At 37.7% G+C, this 25,455-nt stretch overlaps 1 protein-coding gene across 2 annotated transcripts in view; it reads left to right on the top strand.

The window, feature by feature from the left end:
- Positions 1-25,455, top strand: part of GPC6 (glypican 6) — an 800,550-nt gene that overhangs the window by 573,947 nt on the left and 201,148 nt on the right. For both annotated transcript variants that reach the window (XM_086611390.1, XM_086611383.1), the window contains exon 4: positions 2,723-2,888. In XM_086611390.1, coding sequence (XP_086467516.1) covers positions 2,723-2,888 — 166 coding nt within the window. The remainder of the gene's footprint in view (positions 1-2,722; positions 2,889-25,455) is intronic.

Below are 25,455 nucleotides of genomic sequence, written 5' to 3'. Positions count from 1 at the left end.
ATCAGGGATGTGATCTGGACCTCTGGCAGAGAAAGACATCATAGCTAGTTACCTCTTAGACTTCACTTGTGATAAAATAAGGCTCATATAAATATTTATATAAATATAATATAAAGACAGAGACTGTTTTCTCTCCTCTAGCTATACTTTTCAAGAACAAAATTGCCAGAAAGTTTTTGTGCAAGGTCAAGATCCTATAGGCATATGTGCTGTCAACACAAGTACCAAAGTGGGCTTGGGAAGGTGTGGATGGGAAAACGTGGATTCTGGCTGAGCTTAGGAGTCAACCAGGTGCTGACAACTTTGCATTAACAAGATTTCTGGGCATGGGAAGAAGCATAATTTTGAGCATGAAAGGAACTTTGCTGATAAAACTCTCAGTGCCCACAGATAGAAATATCTCTGGCTTTAAGCAGCGATTCAAAGTAATTTTGAAGATTCCATTGTTGCCACAAGTGTATGTGTTCTGCTTACATCTCGCTTTTGGTGCTAATCTTTTTGTAAAACTGGGTGTGTTCTAGGTTTGGATGTATAAAGATAAAACAGTTGGATAAATGACTCTAAAAAGTATTTCTGATCAGTGGAAATAATGAAGTCCAGCTTTCCTTGTGTTTGGATTTTCTGTTGGTTAATAAGGTGAAAGCTCCCTCTGGTGCTTTTTAACCGTGGGTCACTCATACCATCATTCCTCCACATAGATTCTTTGATATATGTGAGGAACTGACCTCATGCTTCAGCCTTTCCTTGATAAAGGTAGTAATAAAGCCTCTGTCCTTTTCTTCTCCAAACTGTCAATTTTCAAAAAACTTGTAGGGTCTTAATGTACTGAGACATAGAGTCCTCAGTCAAATTTGAGTGAAATTGGCTGATAGTTCAAAAACTGTTGGAAAAGGATGGGTAAATATACCTTCACATGCACCGTCAGTGTGTTGTGCTAGTAAACTGCATTTCCCTGGGAAACCAAGGCAAAAAACACTTTTGAGCATACTCAGAAATATCTGCTATAACTCTTAACAGAGCCATTTTCATGTAAAAATGTCCAGTGTAAAGAGTATGTACTGCATAGTTCTCTAAAAATCAGTGATTTAACATAAAAAAGGGAGAAAGAAGTTCCAGAGAAAAAGAAAAGAAGTGCCATTTTAGTACAATCCTGACAATACAAACCACATCAGTCAGTTTAGTATGTACTGTTATAGTGCAAAGTCAGATTCATGCTTTCAGTACAAATTACCAGGAACACAGAAAAACAGTTTAATCCCTTCAAACTCATATTAGAAGTGTTGCATTTATTCATAAACTGACAGATTGAGTGAAAGGAGTGCCATTGCTTTGCACTCTCCTGTCCAGGAATTTTGAAATCACTGAGGAACTTGTAGCCCTTTGTTATCACTCGAGATTGTCACTCCAGCACAAGAAACTTATGCTCCACTGCTCCATGACAAGATGCTATAGCAAGTAGTACCTAATATGCATTTTTAATCCAAGATAGAATTTCTGGCCTGAAAATGTACATTGTAATAGTACATACAATTTTAAAAGTCTGAGATGAAACAATTAAATACCAAAACAAGAGGGTGAGGGAAACAATGTTTACACAGGGAACTTCTCATGATTGTCAAATGTGGCCAATTTGTGTAGTTTAAAATTAGATATGGAGAATTCTGTGGATGTCCTCCAGAAGATGATTTATCCTACTGTTCATGAGGTGGGACAAGAAGCGACCCAAAAAATACCTGTTTCTCTGCATTGGACATGGAAGGCACATTGCTGAATAGATGCCCAGCATTTTGGTGACTAAAAAAGATGAGGTGAAGGATCATTAGAAACAATGGAGAAGCCTTATGTAAAAACCTTTTACTAAACTCCATGCTCTCTCTCCAGGAAACTCATACCCTTCTAGTGCAAATTCTAACACATATCACTAAAAATTTATATCTACACACTACTTCCTTCTGTCAGCCATGCCCAGTGTTAATGACTTTGACTGGAAATCCTAAACTCATTGAGTGTATTTCCATTGACTCTGGTGGCTGTTTTAAGTTCACCATGTGCAGCCCTCTTGTGCCATGCTGATATATAAATAGAAATGCATTAGAATGTTGTCTATAATGATTTTTGTGTCTCGAGATGTTGAAAGTATAGAAAAAAACCCCTGTTTGATCTCTTTATGAAACTGTCTGAGAAGACAGATGGGTATTTTTGTCTGAAGACAGAATGATATTCCTTTGTGATGGTGCAGTTCTGAATAATTTCAGAGAAATCGTCATGATTATTTTGGACTTACTGTGCTTTAATAAGGAGGAAACTCTGATCCAGTGACGATGTGACTGACAGTTCTAGCTTGAGTAAGAAGAGTGTGGGGTCTTGTCAGGATCCTCCATGTTAGGATCAGTCAGTTACTGTCCAGCTGATTCCTTGGATGTTTTTCCTTTGCTTTCCAGTAGACTTTGTGTGGGAGGGCTGGGAAGGAAAGCACTGCCATCAGTGAGGGAGTGTTGATTTTTGCATTCCTGAAAATCGCTGCTGGCTGAGCTAAATGAAGATAATTGGCAGGAATCGATTAGTCTCCTAGGAGGGTGTTATTAAGGGTTGAGCTCTTTTCACAAATTGCCCCTTCTGCATTTACTGCTTGAGAGGCATAATCTCAGTGATCCCAAAATTCACAGAACAGGAGATTGATTTCCTCCTTTTTCTTTTTCTTTCCCCCCCTTAAACTCTGCAGGTCAGTCCCACCCCAGGGTGCATCCGGGCGTTAATGAAGATGTTGTACTGCCCTTACTGCAGAGGACTTCCCACTGTGAAACCTTGCAACAACTATTGCCTCAATGTAATGAAGGGCTGCCTAGCAAATCAGGCTGATTTGGATACTGAGTGGAATCTGTTCATAGGTAAGAAGAGTTTCAATATTAGTGGAAGGAAATGCTGGTGATAGCAAACATCTGCAGAGTTTGGTGAGGTTAGAAGACACTCTTGGTCAATACTCACAATGAAGCAACTGCAGATGCATCTCACTTTCTAATTCACCTTCTCGGCTTGCAGTAAGAAATGACTCTTTCCCCCAACTCCTGAACCACTCACGTCTTGCATTTCTTATTTCAAAAGGAATGGTGTGGTGTTACTGCTTCTGAGCTGAATTATTACCTGATATGTGAAATGTTGAGAAAGCTTTGGTTGAGGATTTGATAACAAGCTTAACATGGCAGAAATAGTGTGTATTACAACTGAAAAATAGACTCTTGCAAGCTGAGAAGGTAATAACATTGCATAGCATCCAGTCAACATAAATCACAACAGCTGCTGTCCTTAATTCTGGTAGTATATAGGCAAAAAAACTTAAAAGGTTGCATACATGAGAAATTATTAACTCCTTGTTCTTGATTAAAATATGTTAACGTCCCCCTTTAAGTGTGCTGAATACAAAGTATCAAACATGCAATCAAAATGTTGGAATGTAGTATAGAATATGTATTTAAAGAAAACTGCTATTACAATTTTATTCACATAATTCTTCACTCAAGTAAAGTAAGAAAAAACAAGAAAGAAATCTCCTTTAAACAGCCATTCAGATAATCCTGTAGAAAAAAAAAAAAATCCCAGGAGGCTAACATTTAACAAGAAATAAGAGCTTCAAGATTCTTTTGATGATACACAGGATTGGATGAGGAACTAGACAAGGCTAATGATAATATGGGAAGAACAGAAACAGCTAGTTACACCAGTCACTAATGAGCATCATAGCCTAGACAGGATTTCAGGAAAATAAAATCAGCTGGAAAACATAGGATAAAGCTCTCTTGATTGTAACCAAGAAAGGAAATGTTATTTTCTACTTTTGGAAAGACAAAATATGAGCAATCTCATTTTGCTTAATTTCAAACCCCACTGACCAATGTGACTTTGAAAATTTGACTCTGATTCATTAATGGATTTCCACTTTACTCAGCACAGAGATGACGCAAGATGGATAGGGAGAAGAAAACAGGGTGAAAGATGAATCAGAGTATAAAAAGTGAAAAACAGCATAAGCCAAAAATTCAAACAGCAATAATAAACAAATGATGCAAATAAATATGCCTTCTCAGTCTGTTGCACTGGTTAAAGGAGCAGACATCGAAAGCGGCGCTGTATGGAGGGTTATCTGTGGGATTACCGGTGTGAAAAGAAGAGTCAGTTCATCATCAGAAAGCTAAGCAGGAGCTGATGAGAAAATAATGCTAACTTATTAAAGGCATTGCATAAGCTACTTTCCCTTTGTCGTTAAAGAGTAAGTCAGAACTGAATTGTCACTAATTCTGATCAAAGAAAATAACACAGGCTTTTAAAAGCAAAAAAAATACCCACTTTAACTAAAATAAACAACAGTTTCTATTAAGGCAAGCACCTGTTCAAATCAAAAGCTGAAAGGTAAGATTTCAGGTCTTAGGAGAAGATTTCCCTTTCTGGTGCTTTAAATTCAGTAAGCATGCTGGGCAGGGTGAGGTATGTGCTGGAAAGTGTGGAGACGCTTACAGATTCAGAGTTTCAGAGTCTTTGATGCAAAGCCCTTGTCTTCATCAGTGACTTTCAGATTTCGATTGTTTCTGCCCTCAGAAAAGAAAAACTGCATGAAAGCTTGTACATTATATTAAAATATAGAGCTAATTTATTAAATACTGTGTAACACAGTGTGCTTCCTTAAAGGAAAGCAGGCTGCTGTGCAATTATCCCTTCAGGTCAGTGATGACAAGGTGGTATAAAGTACAAATACATCAAGACATATTTTCTCTTTCTTCTACCTATACAACTTCCTCACTAAAACTTGATGGGTGAGGGAATAGAGAAGGAGAGACAGAGATTTTCCTGTGTTTGCAAAAGGTATTCTGTTTTATCCCATTTTTGAGGCCTCTGACAGCTTTGCTGAAGATGAGGGTCCTTAGTCCTTCCATTGTGAAAGATTGAAATGGAGCAAGTTGTCTCTGTCTGTGACAGCTGTCAGAGGCTTTCTACTAACACACGCAATTCCCTTAGTACTAAACAAAACTTCTACTCACTGAATTAAAACAAACAGCAGCACTTTACAGCACCGCTGAGCTATGAAAGATTGGAAATTATGCATGAGCAGTTTTTATCCCTGTTCCGATACTAGGAACCATGCATAAGGGGAAAAAAAAAAAAAAAAAAAAGGTTATTTTGTGCACTAACAGTCTCTGCGTAGGCAGGAATCCCAAATGTTAGTGCATATTCATACACAACGAGATAGTTTTGCTTAGCTCATAATCTGTGTGTTGTAAAGTTGTTTTGGCAAAATTTAGTACTAGGAGAAAACTGTCAGCTGTATTTGTCAGTAACTAAGCAAATACTGTAGTTTGGACTGCATGTTCTGGTATTGTACTGTAGTTACTGTAATTGTCCAGCAACACCCAAGATCTACAAGTGAGGAGGAGCAGAGGAAAGTAAATGTGCTCTCTGACAACAGGATGTGTTACATGTTCCACCTAGTTTATAAATATGAAAGTCAGGACTGAAATCACATTTATATAGCAGTAATAAATCTTGCATCTACTTTCAAAGCTAGGGAGAGTGGGACAGCTTCCCCTAAACATCTGGTGCTTTCCAAGATTTTATAGACTGTGAAAATTGGTAAGAGGTGAAACAGCTGCAGCAGCATGACACATGGTTTATTATATTTTTCCTGTTTGTGCCACCTTAAGGTCTGTGTCCTTTTTGTGTAACGTTTCATTATAGGCTTTTTGTATTTTGTTGCCTTCATTATTGCACAATAAAAGCCAAATGTAGCACATCTCATTCTAGCAGAATTCCTCTGAAACTCAGGATTTTGCCTGAGAAAAGAAGACAGTCTTTAATAATTATATTATAATTATAAACTATAATGAACAAATGCTTTTTCCAGGTATCTATATAAAGTATTTAAGAGATATTTAAAAGTAAACCAGCCACACTGACTTTGAAAATGTGTATTTTGACAAAGCTTGCTTCTGATGTTTTGCCTGTTAGTTACCCCTCATAATCTCCTTTGTACCAGTCTCAAGCAAAGTTAGCAAATGAAAGATAAAAAGAATGACTAGAGGAACGGTACTGCTGAGGAAGGAGATGGCCTCAGGGGAGGAGCTGACTGATTCTGTGGAACAGGGAAAAGGGGGTTTTCTCTGTCTCATGGCCCAACAGATATAGTCAAAATTATGCTTGTCTCCATGGAGCTATACCAATTAACAGCGATAAGGATCAGGCATCCCACTGTTAATTCTGTCACAGAAATACAGAAGAGACCGAGAAAGCTATTCCCACTTACAAAGATTCAAATCCCATCCATCTTAGGGAATTACATTCAATTTTAGCAATACTGTTACTCCTCTTGTTCTAGCTACCCTCTATTTCAGTCCCTGTTTCTATCTTGAGATTCTTTGACTTTCCCTAACATTAGCTTTCTCTACAATTGATCATTTATTTCCCTTTAACTGGTCTTTTTCTCAAGCAGGAATGCCAGTCGAGGAGTGAGCTCCCCTTAGTGGGCACCATGGTTTCCCTTGGTGCCCTCATTCAGCTTCAGAATCAACAGCTGCAAAAAGATGATTTCCATGAAATCAAGTGCTTCTCATTCTGAGTACTGCCTTATCCACAGGTTCAGGATGACAAAGTGGCCATAACCCATTTGTTTTTTGCAGGATTTCTTTAACACAATTAGCAGTAGAATCATAGAATCATAGAATGGCTAGGGCTAGAAGGGACCTTCAAAAGTCATCTAGTCCAACCCCCCTGCAAGGAACAGGGATATCTCCAACTAGATCAGGTTGCTCAGGGCCTCGTCCCACCTGGCCTTGAACATCTCCAGGGATGGAGCATCCACCACCTCTCTGGGCAACCTGTTCCAGTGTTCTACAAATCTCATGGTAAAAAATTTTTTCCTAATATCCAATCTGAATCTACCTCCCTCTATTTTAAAACCATTACCCCTTGTCCTATCACAACAGGCCCTCCTGAACAGCCTCTCCCCATCTTTCTTGTAGGCCCCCTTGAGGTACTGGAAGACCGCTATAAGGTCACCCCGGAGCCTCCTCTTCTCCAGGCTGAACAGCCCCAACTCTTTCAGCCTGTCCTCATAGGAAAGGTGCTCCAGCCCTCTTATCATCTTCATGGCCCTCCTCTGGACCCTCTCCAACTGGTCCATGTCCTTCTTATGTTGGGGACTCCAGAGCTGAACACAGTATTCCAGGTGGGGTCTCACGAGGGCAGAGTAGAGGGGCAGAATCACCTCCCTCGACCTGCTGGCCATGCTCCTCTTGATGCAGCCCAAGATGCGGTTTAACTTTCCTCTGTTTTGAGACAAAAACATAGATGATACGAAATCTGAATGTCAAGCAAGATTGTGAGCCAAATATGATAGTCCTTACTTAAATAATTCAGAACAACAGAAGAGTAAAAATCCAGATAGTTGCTTTAATCACAGAAATGACTATATGTGGGCTTTTTTTTGTGGACATTTAAAGTAAATCTTAAATGCTGTGTTGCTGTGTTTAGTGATAAAGTGTACACTAGTGTAGTGCCTGTGTAGTAGTGTAGTCCATGGATTGCTTTGCTGCAATCCATGGAGGTTTGCAACTGCATAGCAGCAGAAACTACAAGTAATTTTTTTTTTCCTAGTAATTATTCAATGGTAAATCAGATACATCTTGACCTTACTCCCATGTTTTAATAGGTGGGAGATTGCGGAAAACACTTCAGAAGTTGTGCAGTAACAGAGATGTGCAAATTGTGATTCTGACAGCTTGGGATCGCATCCCTGCCTGTGAAAAGGAGCCAACGGGCTCCTGCACTAGCTCATGTCCACAGTCGTCCCTCTGTTTAGGGCAGAGAGCAAGTGGCTCTGCTAGCCGTGTATTCAGTATTTGACAAGTTCTGTAGTGTAGCAAGGCAGATCAGCATGTGTTGTGTTCACACTGTAGTATTCAAGGCCAGTGAAGCTGGCATCTAGGCTCAGAGAGCCAGAGACACCTCTTACTGCCACCACCCTGCTAGACTTCAGCCACAGGAGAAAAACATATCTGCAAGATTTCAGCAAAAGCTTCTCGTTCCAATCTTGAAGTTATTTCACTTACTGTCATTAAGCGATTCTGCGCTACTAATAAACTTTCTCATTATTGTGCTTTAAGAATCCCTCTTTTTTCTTCCCATCAGTATGACTCACACTTACCTTAGGAGACCTCTTGAGGTAGAGCGTACCATGCAGTCTCACTTATAGCAACTCGATCATTTTAAGTAAAACTCCCCGTCAAAACCTTAACTACTTACTCCTAATGACGGCTTTAGAGTGATGAAAATATGCAATCGGTTTTATTTACTGCTTACAAAAGCCCTCAGGACTCTGTGTTTTCTCTGTTCCGTGTGCAAGCACAAAGATAAACACTTTCCTTTTAATGCTTCAAGGGATGACCTAGATTTGTCTGTTTTTAATGGCTTATTACAAGAATAACTGTGCTCTTCTCTTCAAGACTCACTTTGGTTCATGGAAAAATCAGTCTCTAATTGTGATAGTAATCTTTTACAATTTTCTTGTTCCTATGTGTATAGCTTCTGTAAATAAGCACAGCCATAACTGTGTAGGCAACCACATGTTAGGTTCATGAAAATAGGGAACCTCTGAAGTGTATTGAGATAACATTCAAAACACATTAGGATTTTTGCCCCCTCTTTCTCTGAAGTGTACAGCATCTGTCACTTCTATGTATCTTTACACACTACAGACCAAAGGCTAGCAATCTGAGGCAAAATCTCAGGAGGCAAAGGTCTTGCTCCTGCTTGATCATGGTAAGTAAGAGCTTACCTGGCTTATCTGGCACTTGAATTTCCTCCCTCTGCCACCTTCCTCTATAATCATTGTATGAAATTATGCTGTGATATTTATTATATGTTAGCCTCCTGTAAAGACTGTGAGGGAAAAAATAACTTATATTATTCCCTCCATTGAGAGGCACTGCAGAAGGTTCCTGCAGTCCTGGGCTGACATTACTCCAAATTCAGAGTTTCTGGTAGAAATTCATGAATTTTAGTTTGACGAGCTTAGAAGGAGTACTTCAATGCAAGCACTAAAATTTCATAATGTGCATCTTGTGCTCGTGTGAAAACTGATAGCATTCATAGTTAAGGCAGCCTAAAAATCAAAATCTGTATATAAAGCTTTATTTTCAGTTAGTGTCAACTTAACAAACTTTGAATTGTTCAGACTAAAATAATCCTTTCTTGCTTTCTTCCTGAGTGAAATGCATCATGACATCTCTAGTGAAACCATCTTTGCCACCCATCAAAATGAGAATAGGGAAAATTATCTTAATCTAATATTTTCCATCTTTTCTACCCATTTCTTATTGGAGAAGTAATAATTTCTTCAAGTCTCTTGTCTGTACAAACTATAGTAGCTATTATTATACACCAATGTCTGTTCCCTTAGTTAAAGTTGCAGGGTTTGGTGAAGGGCTCTAAGGGTTGTGGAGCCCCATCCTGATTATATATGAAGAAATGAAATCTTTAGTTTAGAATTATTTTTTCTCACTTTAGTTTATGTTTCCCAAAAGCAAAAGAAAATAAGTGGAGCACTCGTGTGATACAACTGCCAATTCAGTTGCTCAAAAGTTGAGAACAACTTGATTTGTATCTGCAGATCTAATGTCGTTTATGAAAAAAACCTTTAGTGTGCTTCAGGCCCATCAATCTCCACAATGCATAGGTAGCCCATATGAAAGAATTTTCAGTGCTGTTAAAAAAACAGACTTAGCGTCATAAAACAATCATGTTAGTTCAGGATAAAAATATGTAGTTGCACGAATTAAAAGTGAACTCAATGTCTAATTAAAAGTCTACAGTACTACCATTTTTTAATTCTCTAACAAGCAGTAGCCTCCATGATCCCATATTTTCCCTTTGTTTTCCAGAAATAGTAGAATCACTGCCTAAAATTTAAATACAATACCAGGACCTGACGGCTTAGTAAGAGTATATAGGAGCAACCCTGAAATAAAGGAAACATCGTGATTCACTGTAGAAGGGAACTGTATTTGCTCATTCCCTGCTGCTTCTCTTCCCTCAGAAGTACAAAAGATACACAACCTGGGCATGTAGTTCCTCAGATGGTAATGAATTCAGCCTGAAAGAAAAGAAGCTTTCTGAAGTTTTGGGACTGCCAGCAGCATGCAAATAGCACCAGCGCTTGCCTGCTGCTGAAACTCTACTTACCCTGCTAAACCTCTGTGCCTCCCCCTGGGGCAATACAGCTTCTTGCAAGCTGCTCACAGCATCCATTGCCCTGTGTATTTGCTTGAGGATGTGTCACTGAAGAAAGAGGTTCCTTTCTGTGGGACTACGGGGACCTTGTGCTCCAGTTACTGGCTCAAGAGTGCTGGGACTCATTGGCCTCATCTTGCTGTTCGCTGACACCATTGGCAGCTTGTTACCAGGAGAATGCTTCCTAGAAGGATGCTAATGGCTTCACTCAGGGTGACTTTTGAAAACTGCAGCTCCTGTGGATTTCTGAAGAAGCAGATGCTTAGCTGAATGATAGCAGCAAACTTCTTGGGCTCCTGAGCTTTGACATGACTTCTAGAAACGGAGTATGATGATTAACTATGGCATTTTTGTTAAGGATAGAAAGATATTAGTGCATGCAAGAAAGATATTAGTGCGTGTGAGACACATCACCCATCATGTCATGTGATAGTTACAAGATCGAATTCAGCAAATCTAGATTCTGCCTTTGCCATCCGTACACGATACGCTTGAACTGTATGATTTCTGCATTTGCAGGAAAAAGCTTCTCAAAGCTTGAAGTGGGATGAGAGCCACATACTCAGCATTTTCTCCAGGCACAACAGAGCCCTAAGTTGACTGTAGCATTTAGATGCTACAGCATCTTTTGAAAATAACAAGGCTGATCAGCATTGTCAAAAAGGTTTAAAAGATTTTATAATGAAGCCATCCCAAGTGATCAAGTGATGACTTTTTAGTTTCATTTTCATTCCTCGTTTCCAACTCCTTCGCATCGTTTTACATCAAAGTGAAATGACTGGCTTGTAGACAGGAGCGCAGTTTGGAAGTTGCATAGAATAGCAAATTTCTCTGTGTTTACATTCAGGGGAAGTGCTGGGGAAGCTGTTTTACCACTGCCCTTCAAAATGCTATGAATGAACACAGGGATGTTACATGAGACAGCTCTAGAAACAGGAGAATATGTTAATTATTTATTGCTTGAATACTGCACGAATCAAGCATTATTATTTTGTACTTCCAAGTCCATAGCCATGCTCTCTCAAGGGACATCTTCCTTGCAGGAGTACAGTAAACAGTACTGCTCTTTCTGTCCTAGGTTACCATGTATATTAACACCTCAAAAGAGTTTTCTCTTCAGTGAAGGAATTGATCTCTCCATTAATTATGCTTATGTAGGGCTGAATCTCTCTTTACCTGTAGGCGCATCCCTCAGGCACTTCACTGTGCTGATCTCCCTGTTTCGGAGGCCAGGGATTAGCTGGAAATACTGTGCCTCTTACCTGACATGGTTTCCCTTCTGGTTTGGGCGGTTTGGGGCACCCAATCTCTCTGGCACGTGAAATAAGGGTGTGAATGGAGCACACATCCAGACTCCAGAACTTGCCATGCTTTTACAGTTCAGTTACCTGAAAGAGCTACTTCGAGGCAATTGTTTTTTCAAGGAGCACAAATCCAAATGAAGAATATGTGACTTTTTTCATTTTTCCCCAAGCAGAAATAAAAATAAGTCCACTTTAAGAAAAGTTTGGTTAACTTCTAATGTGCATTATTTTCAACAATATAAAGAGATTTCTTTCAAATGTTGAGAGCAGGAGGGATTAAATATCAAGTTAATTGACTTGAGCTTGCTACTTTGGCTGTACATAATTGAGGTAATGTATTACACTAGGAAGCGTGAAAATTATGTTATCTCTATAAACATATCTTCAGTTACATCATCATTTGGCTTGGTCAGAATTGATAAACTTCAGATTATCTGCATTTTATGTTTTGCAGATACTCCTATTTTTAATGGAAAACATAATGATGCAATAATTTGAATTTTGCCCAGAGGAATACTGAACGTTGTATTTTAACTTTTGTCTCTGTGTCCATTTTTCTGCATTTTATTTCTGCTTCTATTCAGTTGTATTTAAGACCATATATCTGAGAAAAGTATTTTTTTTGCATTGTGACATCATTTTATACTTTTAAAATATTTTGTCTTGGAATCTACATCTATCTAAGAAAACTACATAAATAAGAACCAGTTTTTATACACTGAAAATAGAACTTGAAAATATGTGATCTTTTAAATGGTCTGTTCTTTCTGATAGATTGATTTACCAACTATTTCAGATTCTCTAAACTTCATATTAGAAACAAAAGTCAAATTATGTTCTCCATTATTCAGATAAATGTAACGGAGAGATGCGTGTAACTCAGAGCAAATTTGTTCTACAGCAAGAAACCTCCCTACCTTGCTATTATCAAAACACTTGGTTATATCTGAAAATACTTTACTGAGGTTATTACACAATATCAATAAAAGGTGATAGGTGCAATTGCCTTACCACAATGATGTCAAAGCAAAATTGACATTACTTTGTATTGTAATTTTGAGCTATTGCCTGACGAAGGCTAATCTGTTTATGATAATGTCTTAGGTAGTATATCATCTTTTTCCAATCATGTCCTATGACCTTAAAAGGAAACAGCACATATTTCTTTTTGAGATACAGAAACTAACCTTAATTTCTCCTTACAAATAAATCCTAATGCTGTACTTGAGCAATACGCAAAAAAAAAAAAGAGATTGTAAATAATTGGCGAAATTCCATTAATGAGACATTTGGGGGTTTCTTAGTATCATTTCCTTATGCATCTTTCATCCTTGAATTTCAGAATGAGTTTCAATTTGATGTTTCTTGAAGAATAAAAGCTCAACTCAAAACTGTAAAAAAATTCAAAGTGTAGACAATCTCACTCTAAATCACTAAATATTCTTTACTTTTTAAGTGCTTATGCAGGTCCTTTTTGAACCATATATAAATGACCTCATATTGCCAAAAAATCCAAACCTTATTAGCAATATGGCAAAACCTGCTCAAATATATAATTTTGTATGGATATTATGTTAGGTACATATGTTCCTTAATGTAAATTAAATGTTCTTTTTTTCTAATGAAGCCACATAGATATACAAGGGCACAGATTACACTCAGTTAACGTTCTTATTTCAGAAAGACTTTTTAAGGATAAACTGATAGAAAAGGGTGAATAGTCATTGACGGAGCTATAAATTTCTCATAACTTGGCAGAAAGACTATGATAAAGATCCCTATACAGTACCCCATATCAATGCCAGATTTAGTGGAGCAAAGACTTAAAACCATTAGAGAGATCAGAATTTTAGTAAAACAAAAGATTCAGAAAATAATTATTTCTTTCTGATAAGGGTCTTATGGATTCCCTTCTTGCAATATGTCAACCCTCCATCTCTTCTTGTAAAGAAGTATGTTTTCAGATGCAGGAGCTATTGAGAAAAACATAGACTTTTTTCCTCCTTTCTTTCTTCCTTACTAACAGAAAGTCTTACCATTTCTATAGTCAAGAGAACTAGTCTGGCCCAGAGTGCTATGACAGAGCTTTTACGGCCAAAATTCCTTTAACATTTTTGCAACAGTGAAATCTAAAAGTGTTCTGATGCATTCAGAAGATTCCGATGTGTTTAGAAGGTAATATGAAGGTAATGTGAAAAACTCAGCTCTTATATTTCATATTTCTCTGTGTTACTCAGTGTCATGTGCCCTGTAATATAACATTCAACATCCCTTAATGTCACTTATATTGCAAGTTAACCTATGGGAATTTAAACTCCCATGACGTGTCTTTTTCATTTAGCCACCAGAAGCATATACTGAACTTTCCATGTCAGTAGGAACTCACCTTCATAATATCACACTTCAATTTGCAGCAGCAGTAAAGAGCCTTTCTATCTGTCTTGTCTCATTAACTCTTAAAATACAGATAACTACATAGGAAAAAATATTCAGCTTGAAAAATTAAGAATGCAATTTTGGTTCTACTGAATATTTGTTGCTCGTCTCAAAAGAGAATCAAATTTTTTCAACCAAAGTTTATGTCTCACTGTGATTTTGTGAAATGGGATGAATGTCAATCTTCGCCTTCAGTGTGCAGGTTACAACAGCATTTTGCACTTAGTTCAACTGTAGGATGAGAGGAAACCATCAGTAATCCGAATGGTGTACTGTAGTAAAAGGGCAGTGCCAAAAATGCAAGAAGTTATCCTGAGCATAAGCCCGGATAGAGAACTCACGAGTTGCTAACTTGAATTTCATAGATGAAATGATACAGAAAGTCTTCCAGTAGATTTCACTCTTCTAATAAAACATGTAGGATCATACCCACTGGCATTTAGTTATACTTCAGCATCCGTATTTTAATACACTGGTTAAAGGAAGCTGATAAACAGGATGTCTCTACTATGGGAACATAAGAGTGACAGTTCTGGCACACATAGCTACAGTTTGTGATTTGTGTTTCATTTATACACTCAAAAGAAGGGGTTTATGTGTTTCTTATGACAAACTAAAAATGAATCCATTAATATTTTGTTAGTTGAAACTTTGCTGATATCTGCAGTGCGAGAAACATACTTTAAATTAGATTCTTCTCTTTGTACTACACTTACTCTTTGGTTAGCTTTTCATATCAATTAGGAAATGAAATGGTTGTATTTCCTTTCTACTTTATCCTCAGAGATTTTCTGTCAGGAAGACCTTTCTGTGGGAGACTTGAGAGATGGGTGCTCCAAGCTACTCTGATGACTAAAAACACGTTTTAGCAATACAGAAATCTTCTATTCCAAGTATTAATGACTGACATTCTCATTTTAGCATGTTGACTGCACTCAGATAAATAATTTCTAAATTATTAGACAGTTTTGAGTCCTTTCATAATATTTAGTTTGACTGCCTTCTCCATATACAGTTAATATATTCTTACAGTATCTTTCAATCTTTTATTGATATAAGTGCATATTGTATTTGAGTTGTTCAAATGCAACTGCCAGAAAAATGCATATAGAACCAAATTGTCTGACTGATGTGTGTCTTGAAGAATGTATATATAAATTAATATTTAAAAAATTACAAGGAATCAAAACTATGGTAATAATATGTTAGCGTCTTTTTCAGAAGAGTCTGACATTTTAGTTGTGATCAAACTTTTCCATAAAAGTTTAATAAAAGTATAATTTTTGGAACAGGTTGCCCAGAGAGGTGGTGGATGCTCCTCCATCCCTGGAGACGTTCAAGGCCAGGTTGGACGAGGCCCTGAGCAACCTGATCTAGTTGGAGATGTCCCTGTTCCTTGCAGGGGGGTTGGACTAGATGACACTTGAAGGTCCCTTCCAGCCCTAACCATTCTATGATTCTATGATTCTATAATAAATTACTCAGGTTGAAATCAGGAGGGACAGCATGGCAGAACTTTAGCTGATGCAAATCATTTACTAATGGAAATACGGCAGTGAACAATACACGAGGATCTAATTCCACTGATATTGAATGTATCTCTAAAAAAAATAATTCCCAAATAAATTCATTTTGTCAAGTTATTTGTTACTGACTGATGAGGAAAGCAAGTACTTATTTTTCTTTCTGTGAAAGCACCTTCAAGCTCCCCAGCCCCCAATCAGTTCAGGAAGAGGAAAGTCTCTTGATTCTGAAATGTGGGGAGATTTCTCTCCCCTTACAAAAAGGAATTCGATAGTTTGAATTTCTAGTTGTATAGGCCATAAAGTCAAAAGCAGACCTGTTGCATAAAGTCCGATGGGTAGAATAAGGGTAGTCTTGTAAAATATTTCAAGTCAGATTCACATTTGTTTAAAATCTGGCAATATTAAACCCAGGCATAAGCCCAGATAGAGCTTTCATGAAGATACTTCTGTTCCAATTTGTGTTGTTGCTATTGTCCAAGCAGAACAGGCTACAAGATGTAACCTCTAGACAGCTACTCTTTACAGGGAAAGAAACCATCGAGTAAATATAACTTGCACGTTTTGAAGAATAAACCACCTCAGAGGGAAATAATAGGTTACAAATAGCTTTTTCCAAAGGACATGATGCTGAATTATAATTTTCATTTTCTCCTCATTTCACATCTATCTCATTTGGCCCAACTGATGATACAGGTCCAAGTTGTGTAGTCTTGTGACATTATAGTACTCTGCAAATGAGAAGAAAGCAGTCCTTTTCAGCTGATGCCAGTATATGTAGTTTCATTACGGTTTTTTGTGGAGATTTTCCTGATTGTGCTCACCTCTTAGTTTTTTAGTGTTCCATATAAATATGCAAAGCATGGTATACACAGGAGTCTTGTACTATAGCTTAATTAGTGTTGTAGGGAGTGTGTTTCTACTCACCACAATTCTTCACTTATTTTTCTAAAAGCATTCTAATATTTTGTAGCTTTCACCTCTGTGGACTTCTGAAACAAATGTTTAAACTGGAGAACATTGCATTTGCTACGGATGAGAACAATAAGCATTTATGAAAAATGATAATAGCTCTTTTCATTTTTAACTCGGTCACAAAATCTCTGCATTGTCAGAAGTCGTTTTTGTTCAAATTGTTGAATGCTTATCCATAAACCTACAAGAAGTTTGAGAGATCTGGGAATATCATACAAAGTAAATAGTTTTGCCTAAACTCAGTCTTCGTTTATCTCATGCTGTGTTTTAGTATTCCAGCTCAGTTTATTTGCAGATGTTACCATAACATCCTTTCCTTGGAAAATGTGCCTCTCAATATATCCTACACATATGTGCTAAGCTGTTGTAAAACAGATGAAAGACGCTTAGATCTTTGATTTACTGTATTTCAGGAGAGGATTTTTTGAGGAGAAGAGGGCAGATTTTCTGAATTTTTCCTTCCAGTTCAGAGTAGAGCTCAGGATAGACTGCAAGACCTTCAGGCATAAAAGTATTATTCCAAGCATTGAAGATCCCTAATGCGAACATGAAAAAAATACTTAGCTTTACCTGTAGACCAAATTGCTTTTCAATACTCGTAAAAATATACTCTTTAAAATAAAAAGTAAAATGGTATTGAATTAGTAGTTACTGGATGTGCACTCTCTGCATTTCATTACTTTTTACTGAAATTCTATTGAAATTAATAGAATAAATAGCTATTATATTGCCATAGAACTCCTTGCAGAAGAGTTAGAATTCAGGGCAAATGGGTTAGGTATGAAATACCATTATTTTCAATGGAAACTGGGTAGCTATTGAATTTCCTTCATTGCAGTCTGAATTCCATAGCTATTCATCCATGAAGAGCTCTGGTTATCTATCAGATTCCTTTAATTTAAACAGATACAGATAAGGTAGAAAAGTCCTTTTGTTTGATGTCTATTTGATTAGTGGATGTTTTGCTGAAGCATATAAAACAAGTTCACCAAATTCAAACTATCGTAGGTGACCTCATTAAAGACAAAATCGGAGAAGTTAGGTAATGCATGTGAAAGATAAGACAAAGGGTGAAGAGTTGTGCTATTCCATGTTACATACATGGATGCTTTTTATTTAGTGTTCTTATTTAGAGAATGAAAGGATATGGGAGCTGAGTGAGTTCCCAGGAGTAAGTTACAAGACCTTTTAATAAACAAAATTAAAATTAAAATTTAAGAATATTAAAACGTTCTTACATTAAAAAGGTGTATCTAAGCAGAGGCAACAAGCTGCTACTTGAAGAGTAGCAGCTGTGGTTTGTTTATTTGGGGGAAATGGAGCAAATGCCTTCATAAGCTTTAGAGAAGTGCCAAGAATATGAATGGGCACCATCCCAACTGAAATATCTTTTCACAATGCTGCTGTTTGAAAGAAATAACGATTCAACAGTGCAAATGTACGTGTCACCTTTCAGTGAGTTAAAGAAACAGAAAGAGGTAAAAAACAGACCTTTGGGAATCACAGTTTCTTCTTTACTTGACCATAGGCCAGCAGAACAACAGCTTTCCTGCTGTTTTCCTAATATTTAAACTAGAAAATGTTCACAGCATTCACAGAGTTGAGTGATCAGTAACCCAGACGAAGCACCTGGATTAACACAAACTATTTTCTAATAATTGCAGTAAATTGTGGGATGAATTGCTGTCATTTGGGGCACTTGGGAGCACGGTGATGACCTAGGCATGCCTTTCCATTATTTGAACAATTAAGCTTAAGTATCGTCATTAAATGGACGATTGTCTGCCTAGTGGGAGCAGCACCTTTTTTTATCAACACATGTCTATACCCACAACAGCTTGCTAGAGCAGGGGAGTTTCTATGGGTTGGAAATTCAGGTCACACCAAAAAAGCGTTATTTCTAAATGAGCGATAAACTGCAGATATCGATAAGATGCTGTGCCACATGTTTTTACTGTAGTTAAAGTGCAACCCGAGCTTTATTTAGTTTATGTACTAATATCTGGTTTACATACTAATTAATTACAATATAAAAATCACAGCACAGAATTGAGTCTAGGCTTGCTGTCTGTATTTCCCTGAGCTCCCAACTGAGTCTTGTGACCTGTATCGAGGTTGGTGATGGCCCAGCCATGTCTATTGGTACCTGTGAGGTACCACAGGTGGATATTGTCAAGTAGAATACCATCTTCCCTCTTTCTACAGAGATTGAAGGAATGGGTTAAGCCATTTTTTAAGGAAAGAAATGCACAGGCAAGAAGAGATGTTGAATAACAGTCTCAATCTCTTTGATTTCCAATATGTACAATTCCTGCAGGTATAAACCTGAAAAGAGATTAATTATCACAGTTTAGGGCTTATGTACTCATAAACTGCTACTGAGGTATCTCAAAACTCCCAGAATGATTCAGACTCTGTCTCTACATCACTGGCTTTCAATCTGAAAAGGCTTATTCAATTCCCAGTTTTTAAGGCCATAATTTTTAGATTTCAATGTACATTCAGATAAGTTATCACGACTATCTGAAATTTCACATAAATGTGGAGAATTGTGCCTTTAGGAAGCTCTAACCTAAGACAGCTGAAATTATTTGTTTCTCTGCAGAGACTCCCTGTGTATATAATATATGTAGCAATGAGCATAGGAAGTAAACAATACGGTTCTCATGGGCTCTGAGCAGCTGCTGACCAATGCAGATTGCATCCAGGAGTTTGAGTAGATCTGTATTTTACATGCTTTTTATGCAGAATTCTGAGCGTTGCCTGAAGGGGCGGCTTCATTATTAGCTGACCTAAGTTGATCTAAGCCAATGCTGCTTCAGAAAGGAGTGATGATGCCAGACGCACATCCTTGCATTTTCCTGTGTTCCAGTCCCAGCACGGGAGGCCAGAGAGCTGATCTCTGTGAAAACCACTTCTGCATTCTTTTCTTTTTTTTTAAAAAAAATAATAATAATAATTCAGTGAGTGTGTTTAGCTGAGTTTTTTCTCTGATTTGTCTCTCCCTGTGACCCAGTGAGTTTTGGCACCATGGCAAGGGAAGGTATGTGCCATGAGCTAGGAGACCTCAATAAACAATGAAACAATACCCCAAGATGTGTTCTAATTTCTTTGTGCTAGTTATCCTAGTTTATAACAAAAAAATCCTCTAGATTTTTTGTTTAAAACCTTTTAATCCTTTTTCCTGACAATAGCAAAAACTCTAGTCAGACTCTCCTCAAGGATTCACTAGGGCGAGGTGTAGTCATAGCCCAGTCACCTTTTGACATTCCGGAGTCAATACAATACCTGAAAACTAACAGCTGATCTCTCTCCTCTTCCTCAGAGGAGACAAGAAGAGCCTGAAAGCCTCCTGCTGTGAGTCCTTCTGTGTGAAGGAGCAAGGATCTGCCACTGCTGTTACTATTGTCTCATTTGGGAGGGGGGATTGGGGTCAGTGTTGTGTTTTCTCCTAAGCATGTGGTCTGGCACAGAGTGGGAAGGTGTGACAGAAAACACTTCTAGTCCTATGAAGGCCGCATTTGAGGAAGCTACATTTGGGAACCTCTGTCTGGCCATGATTTCGCATTTGGCACCCGTCCTGCTTAAGCCGGTTAAGGCAGTGCCTGCATGGCAGCCAGCCGTGTGCTCGTACCGCTGTACCATCAGCCATCCCCTGATCTTGTCATCCTGCACACAAACAGCACTGCCAACACAAGGCAAGGACAGGCAGCATGGTGGGAATGAATCGGTGGGAGAAGAGCAGGGCAGAGAGAGATAAACTGCTCCCTAGGCCAGCGGTGTCGGTAGAAATACCAGCCAGGTTGCGATTTAAGAGATTAGTTTGATGCCACAGAGAGACGAGGTTATGGGCAATTGCCATCAACTGGTCAGTCGCGTTTCTGTCCTCACCACATGTCTCTCCGTGTCTTTCCCAGCAGCAGTGGAGCACTCAGCTGACTGGCATCAGAACCAGCAGGAAGCTAATCCAATCACAAAACTGGGATAGGCTTTCTGCTGCCTCAGATACCTGAATTAATGCATTTGCCACAATGTCACTTTATGGCAGAAGGAAATAATTCAGGACAAGAAGTGGGATGCCAATTTCATCTTCATCAGTAGATCTTTAGGTGAATTTAGCAGTAACATCCCTAAGGTGAAGCATCCTGAGAAGGTTGAGCCAGTCTGAGAGCTGGAAGCTACTGAAAGCAGAGAACCCATTCCCAGCCATGTGCTCCCTCTGCTTCTCTTCTCCTGACCTTCTTTCTAAGCTTCTTCCAGTCTACTAACCTGGCAGAAAATGAAGCATGAGGGGAAAAACTGTTTGAAATTCTTAGCAAGATTAGTGAGCAGCATCAACTCAAAGAGCAGCCATCTCAAATAGAAATGTAAATCGTTAATTTTACATGAGATGGCTGAGGTCACCATTGCTGAAAAGGTGTCTTGTCACGTATTTCTTGTCCATCTCTGTGACCTCATATGACTGCATATTTGCACTGATTTCTTTGCACTCACTTGAATGCTGATAGGAGATTTTTGTGAACAAGACCATTGCTCAAGCATGAAATAATCCCTCCACCTAATTATTTTTTTTAACCAGCTTAGTTTTCTGGTTGATTACTAAATTGTTTTGGCTTATTGCCCAATTGGATCATCATCCAATGCATGCCAGAGCTGTTGCAAAATAAGCTGTGGGTGCCCATAACAAGGAGCACAGATAAGATGTGGGATGAGAGGGTGAGATCTCTCACTATCCTTTTAACACTACTAGATTGGTAAAAGCTTTTACCTGTAGCTCAACTTTAAGGATCTGTTTTCAATTCTTCACTAGAATTATACGCAGCACAATGCTGAAAAACATGCATCTCCTTAAAGGAAATAAACCCTCAATTACTTTATATCTTGCCATATATATCAGTTTATTATTCTAGTTTTAATGATTGTTAAATAACTCCTGGACCGTAAGCTTCTTTTTACAAAGGAGAAAATTAATTGCGTATGATTTCTTACTTTTGCATTTGTGCCCTTTGTTCTGTTTCATGCTCTATTATGAAGAAATTGTGACTTTGCTTTATTTTATTTTTTAACTGATCTTATAAAAGTCATCTCACAGTATCATACTTAGGGATGGAAGTATGATGTATATTGCATCCTCCTGTATGCAATGGACCAAAATGTTTTAGAGACTTAAATACATTTATGAACCAAAAATAATGAAGAAATAGGTGAGGGAAAGAACAATTAAAGTTGTGGAAAAGGATAAAGAAGATGTTTTCTGATGTGATTTTGAATAGTAGGCTGCTAAGCTGAGATGTTTAGGAAAGCTGATAGAGATAGCAAAAATCTCCTTTTAAGAAGGCTCCTGCATGACTAATGGTAACAAAATGAAAAATGACAGAGAAGAAGATGGTATTAGACAAAAGGAGTGGTGAAATATGAAGCACAAACGAAGTCTGGGTGGTACCTTGCAGTAAATGTGTCAGAGTATTACGAGAGGTCAGCTTTAATCTGGATTCTGAAATTAATGGCATTTTTAATATATTTGTGTTTCATTGTATCTATGAGAAAACAGCAAAGTAGTTGTGAATACAGGCCAACAGTGCAGAAAGCTCTGAGAAAGACTGATTCAGCCCATCTCAGAATTGTGTTGACAATTCTCCTCTTTCCTTGTGTTTTTGAGGTATTTTAATGAGGAAATTAGAACTGCAAAAGCAGGTTTAGATAATCAGCACTGACAGTAAAACTAGGGGAAGGCATTTCTAAAGGAGCTTAAGATGAAAACTTCACCAAAAACTTCACCAAAAGAAGTTATTATTTAGGAAGAAGTAGTCCTCTTTATCTTCCTGATGATCAGTATTTTAGGTAATGAAATGTCATTTCCTCATAGCTGTGCTTTAAATAATTGATATTAGCAGGAACTGGAACCCAATGAGAAGAGTTTGCACACATGAGGAAACATCACTTTTCATGAAACTTACTCAAGAACTGTGAAATAGAATTTCTTGTCAAAATACACAATGTTCAGTCCTGAGTCGTTATGATAACTGTCTCTTCAGAGATGGTTAAGCAGTGATTTTCTATGTTCTGTAGGAATGATATAGACTATATTGGTGTTTGTGGGGTTTTTTTCTTACTATTAGCATATTTTCCCTTTACATAATAAAGCCATGGTTTCAGCCTGATTTTTAATAGGAAAATTTTGAACATTTCAAGATTTCATTGAGCTATACATTGTCTTTAAAAGCTTTTTGTATGGCTGGTATGTTGTTACAGCCTTTTAAATCACAGCAATATCACATTATGTTAACTACAGAGAGCATGCCAAATAGATATTTTAGTTAACAGAGTGTTCTATGTTATCTCCTAAATAAACATGAGGTTTTCTGTTACCAGAATGTTCAACAGTAGCACAGTTCTGAGATAAGAGTAAGCACATGAGGAGGACTGTAATTACAGCAATTATGGAAAAGTAATTTACTGGTTGTATAAACTGAACAGCTTTGAAAGAGAGTGGATCAACCATAAAAAGAAGTTCAATATTGAAAATAAATATTTTGAGATCTGCAAAATGGTTGTTATGTGGATAAGCAAACTGTCAACATTTTGCCTAAAGTGCATGTATTTTCACTTTGGAAGCCCTTATAAATATAAGTTTGTGTTTTTATAAAAAGATTTAGAGATGTCAGAATTATACAGAGATATGCAGATCTGTCATTTCCCATCTGGTATATACCCAGGGCTTACCAAAGAAACAAATAAATACAGCTGAATGCACATGTCTTTGGGGAAAAAGAACAAAATCCAAACTTTTACATTTTGAAACAAGTAAAACAATCATTTATTCAAAAGGAAATTAATAGGTTAATGTGAAAACATGCAATAAAGAATAGAGTTATCTAGAGAGAAATTTGATCCAAGTATTTCTCCCAAAACATAAATGCAGACTTACCCTATATTTAGATGGCTCGGAAGTCAAACCTACATGCAGTTATGTTCTGGCCCATTGAAACCTTGAGTTTTCAATGCTTGGGCAACGGAACGCCGGGGGTTTGTCAGCTCTTTCTGAAGACTCCATAAAATGGGACTGGAAAGCAAGTCTATATATGTCCTGATGTTTCTAAAGAGGTTTGCATCTTCACCAACGGAGTACACAGATTTTAAAGAATACCTAAATAGAAGAATGAAAACAATGTCCTAGCTAAGATTTTGGTCAATTCAGGCCCGTTTTTGCAGTGGCTACCTTTGAAGGAAGGACCAAGCTGCGGATAGCTGTGCTCTGCAGCACACCCAAGCATCCTGCCCTCCTGACTAGAGCCCACTGTACATCTTTGTGCCTCCGTGCTTGCCGTGACAAACAGAAATTAGGACAGAGAGCTTTACACCTCAACTTCATCCCAGATGGATGCGGGACGTGGCCTGGATGCACGTGTGGGACCTGAGGGACCCTTCAGTATCTCATGTTTAAACAAAGCTCAAATGGTTTACTTGTGGTGAGAATGGCAGCATTTAGATCTTGCTTACCTGTCAAGCCAGAGCAGCTCAAAACCTAACGTAATTGATTGGATAATGATCATAATCTTTCTTTGATCTGATGCCTGAAAATGGATGGTCTGATTATCAGTTGCCTATCACCTGCACATTGCGATTTCACGTTCACGTTTGCCTCTGATTAATAGCATCCATTATGAGCACTGGCCATATTCCGCCGTCGAACTAAACCACACGGCAGTTGTATGCTCCATGGCTTTGTAGCAAGTCACAGCATTTAATTGCATTATCACAATACTAAGCCATTACAAGCAAGTCAGAAGCAAATAACAAGGCCTGAATATTTACAGTCATTCAAGCTTTGAGGACTGTTACATAAGAAGCTGTCACTTATGCTTTGCAGGGAGAAAATTAAGATTTCTGTCTGTGAGTTAAATGCTATTGAAAACTAAAGGGCTGGGCCAAAACCATTATAGAAAATATACTGCTTCAAAAACAACCCTGCTGCTGTAAATGCTTCTTTTTATATGAAGCATTTTACTTAAATGGATTGCAGTTACTCTTGACTGTATAAAGGAAGGAAGGTACCCTGAAATGTTTTTAAAAGCTCTTGTATTCCACCTTTAAAGCTTTGGTATATTAACTTGGCAGAAAATGGCATATAAGAAAACCTTACTTACATGAATGACAAAGCTGAAGAGGTCTGTATACTAGAGGAAGAATACATCACTTTGTCAGTGGGAAAGAACAGAGGTACAAGTGAGGGCTCATAAAGCAAAGAAAGAGTTTGCAAAAGGATGAAATACTGTAACCTTTGGCCTTGTATTTTGTAGCATGTCCGGAATTTCTCACTCCTGTTTATAACCCATGTTTTTAAAATCAGTGAAGCTGAGCAAAAGGGAAAAAAGAAAAAAAGGAAACCTATTTGTACCTTGCTAACAATTCTCATTCAATATATCTGAATTCTTAATTGTATCTTTCTGAAGTAGCCCTGAAGAACTGAGTAGGTGTGGAAGTACCAGGGCTCTGCAGAAATTCTGCAGAAATCCAGCAGATATTTGTACATAATACTGCAAGATCCTAGTTAATGAAATCAGCAATATAATGTTGCTGGCTTTAACTATCTAGCTTTAACTAGAATTAAATTCTGTACTGTGGAAGGTATCAATGAGGTTTTAAAATGTACAGGATGGCTCAAAACATTTATAATTATTCCAGAATGAGGATTCTTATACTGTCTTTAACACAGATTTGTCTTCTTTAGGTCATTTTCTTTGAAGTAACTTTATTCAGATAAAAACTACTTTCCTACAAAAATAGTCTTCTAATTAAACAAAATATAACTCAAATGAAGTATGCACAGGGAAGATAAACCCAACTCTATAGTAGAAATGATCATATGCTTTCAGAAAAAACACAAAAGCATAAAAAAATCTCCTTTCATATTCCATATTCATATTTTATTATTCTTTTCAGAA

The sequence above is a fragment of the Tauraco erythrolophus genome, chromosome 1 (genome assembly GCF_009769465.1).
Source record: "Tauraco erythrolophus isolate bTauEry1 chromosome 1, bTauEry1.pri, whole genome shotgun sequence".
In the NCBI taxonomy this organism is placed as follows: Eukaryota; Metazoa; Chordata; class Aves; order Musophagiformes; family Musophagidae; genus Tauraco; species Tauraco erythrolophus.
Note: the sequence above shows the minus strand (reverse complement) of the source record. Positions and strands in the feature narration are given on the sequence as shown.